Source organism: Poecilia reticulata, linkage group LG2 (assembly GCF_000633615.1).
Source record: "Poecilia reticulata strain Guanapo linkage group LG2, Guppy_female_1.0+MT, whole genome shotgun sequence".
In the NCBI taxonomy this organism is placed as follows: domain Eukaryota; kingdom Metazoa; phylum Chordata; class Actinopteri; order Cyprinodontiformes; family Poeciliidae; genus Poecilia; species Poecilia reticulata.
Window position 1 is genome coordinate 43205597 of NC_024332.1, and position 3152 is coordinate 43208748.

Genomic DNA, 3152 nt, shown 5'->3' on the forward strand with positions numbered 1-3152 from the left:
AGAAAAAGTTTGGGAACCACTGGTGGGGGGGCGCAGGAGAAAATGTTTGGAAACCACTGGGGGGGCGCAGGAGAAAATGTTTGGAAACCACTGGGGGGCGCAGGAGAAAAAGTTTGGAAACCACTGGTGGGGCGCAGGAGAAAATGTTTGGAAACCACTGGTGGGGGGGCGCAGGAGAAAATGTTTGGGAACCACTGGTCTAATTAAACATTTAACAGCTCTGAAAAACAACTGAAATGTTAAGTTAGATTATAGTCATGTGGGTTTATTTGTAATAATTATTAACACAAACATGAACTTTTTTCAGAAGTTTCTGTTTTAGATGAGCGAAAAATCTATTACTGATGATTCTTCTTATGCTTAACCGATAAATCTCGGTTTCAAGATTTGTATTAGAAAATGTTATTTTAAGCCTTCTTTTCTTCTGTTTGAATTTACTTCGTAATTATGCCATTTGTGTATTTTTTTATTTTTTATTTTAGTCTTTATGTGGAAGCAAAAGCTGAAAATTTCTACAAAAGTGGGCGGAGCCTAGAGAGGCGGATGGGGCGTGGCTAGTATTGGGTGTGATCGCAGCGGGTTAAGCAGGGCCGCGTTGATACCTCAGTGATTTTATTGCTGTATTTAGCATCTTTTAAGACAACTTTAGGGACTTTTTGAAAAAATAAAAAATAAATGTTGACTGCCGATAAATATTGAGATTAATCTCAGGAATTTTCTAGAAAAAAACTTCTACTTTTTTCTAGCAACAATTTGCTGGAAAATAATATTTTTAAAAAATTCTAGAAAAACATGGAAAAAAGTCGAAAATGTTTTACTTTTGGAAATTTTCCATGTTTTTGCCAGAAAGTTTTATATTTTTTTTCTAGAGACTTTTCGGGATAAATTTACTCCTCCTATTTTTTTCCCGTAACTAAAGTGTATGGCATATTTCTCATTCATGATGCATGTGTTTATATCACGTCTTCACAGTGTCCCTGTTTCGTTTTCCATTTCTCTGGTTTTTGTTTTGTTCCTTCCTTTGTTTTCTCGCCGGTGTTTCTCTCATCCCGCTCCCTCCTCCCTCTGCAGCTGGCTTTCCCAGATGACAACGAAGACACTCTGCTGCTGAGATCCATCATCGACGTCAATCTGCCGAAGTTCCTGTCCCACGATCTGCAGCTTTTTGAGGTTTGTTGAGCTCACGGTTCTCCTGATTAACGGAGAAGCTCACTGTCAGTCCTGCGTTTCTCATCCGTAACTTCCATTCACGACGTCCATCCATCATGATTTATCTCCCAATTGTTTCCTGGGATTCCTAACTAAGCGTTAAAATAGCCAAATGTATGTTGACGCAGAGCCTCTAGTAAAGACTCATTTCACAGGCAGGGAGTTTTGCTTCAGCAATAAGTAGTAAAGTGTTTATTTTCTTACTTAAAAAAAGGAATTAAATTAGAGGCGTATTTGCATCTTTTAAGGTATTTTTGATGTTGCATAAAAAGAAATAAAGTTGTTTGATGACAAATCTGAATTTGGCAAATTTTTACCTGATTTGTCAAAATAAGTGATTACTAAAGTAATTAACTCTGTGTTATTTTTACCTGCCTGTTGCAGGGATGCCAATAATCGCTGATGTGTTTCTGAAACAGTGTTGTGCTTCATTCCACATTTAGTAACTGAATAACTGACCTTCCCGTTGCAGGGTATTACCTCCGATCTCTTCCCGGGTGTGCAGCTCCCGGATCGAGACTACAACATTCTCCTGAAAGCCATCACAGAAAACTGCAAGACCATGAACCTGCAGGTCACCAACTTCTTTTCTGAGAAAATCTTGCAGATCTATGAGATGATGATCGTGCGGCACGGCTTCATGGTGGTGGGCGAACCCTTCGGAGGGAAAACCTCGGCCTACCGCGTGCTGGCTGCAGCGCTTCAGGACATCTTTACCCAGGTGGGAGGCCGTCTGTGCAGCAGCTGGACCAGAACTGCAGGTCCAATCAGGTTTTTAAGAAGGTTCCCGAACTATACAAGCATGATGGTCTTTATCTATGGAAGACAATTAGAACCACAAAAAAAAAAAAAAAAAACGGACATTTTTCCACATTTTTTCAGAATTTTGTCTTCAATCTTATAATTCTGACTTTAATCCTCTGAGATCAAAACTAAGAATTCAAAGAAAAAAAGTTATTTTGAGAAAAACATTGAATTTTGAGATTCAAGTTGAAACTTTGAGGAAAAAAAAGTCAAAATTTGGAGAAAAGCCAGAATTGTGAGGAAAAATGTAATTAAAGTTAAAATTCTGAGGAAAGTCAGAATTTTCTTTTATAATATTTCCAGATTCCCTAATCCTCATCCGGATTATTCCCAAACCTTCTTGTTGAGGTAGAGTTAACACCCAGGGAGTTTTTTTTTCAATCCTTTCCTGTTTGGGAGCGCTGCGGTCTCCGTCCAGCCGTTATCGATCTCACAGCACCAACCAGAACCAGCTGGCTGGATTTATATGGCGAGGAGGAGGAGGAGAAGGAGGAGGATGAAGGCCTGTGGAGAATCCTCATCCTCCCTGTGGCTGTGTTCAGCTCTGCCCTCCTTCGTCTCTCGTTGTTTAGAAGCAGTTTGCTCTGTCTTGGTGTTTTAGTTGCATATCGGTTTTATTCCACTTTAGTGTCTGTAGTTGTTCCTCTTTCTGTTGGCTGGTTTCTCATGTTTCTATGTCTTTCATCGCTTCAGGGTCTGATGGAGGAGAACCAGGTCCAGATCACAGTCATCAACCCCAAATCTATCACCATGGGCCAGCTGTATGGCCAGTTTGACCCGGTTTCCCATGAGTGGTCCGACGGCATCCTGGCTGTCAGCTTCAGGATCTTCGCCTCCTCCAAGGTTAAACCATCGCCTGTCATGTTAGCTAATACCTGCAGCCTCAGATACGAGGTCAGTCAGTGGGTGTTAGCAACAATCGATACCACAAAAACGCTGGAGAATCAAAAACTATCAGTGCTGCGCACTGCGAACGAATAAGCTAGCTGCGCTAACCCTAAAGCACTAATAGTAAACTTTGCTTCTGCTAATGCTAAAGCATTGCACCAACACCGTATCTATCGGAAGCTAATGCTACAGCATTGCACCAACGCCGTATCTATCGGAAGCTAATGCTAAAGCATCACACCAACACCGTA

General features: G+C 41.0%; 1 protein-coding gene across 1 annotated transcript in view; it reads left to right on the forward strand.

Moving 5' to 3' along the window:
- dnah7 (dynein, axonemal, heavy chain 7) overlaps nucleotides 1-3152 on the forward strand; it is an 88210-nt gene that overhangs the window by 26382 nt on the left and 58676 nt on the right. The window contains 3 exon segments of the mRNA XM_017307889.1: nucleotides 1072-1170; nucleotides 1682-1930; nucleotides 2707-2856. Of these exon segments, the coding sequence (XP_017163378.1) occupies nucleotides 1072-1170; nucleotides 1682-1930; nucleotides 2707-2856 (498 nt within the window).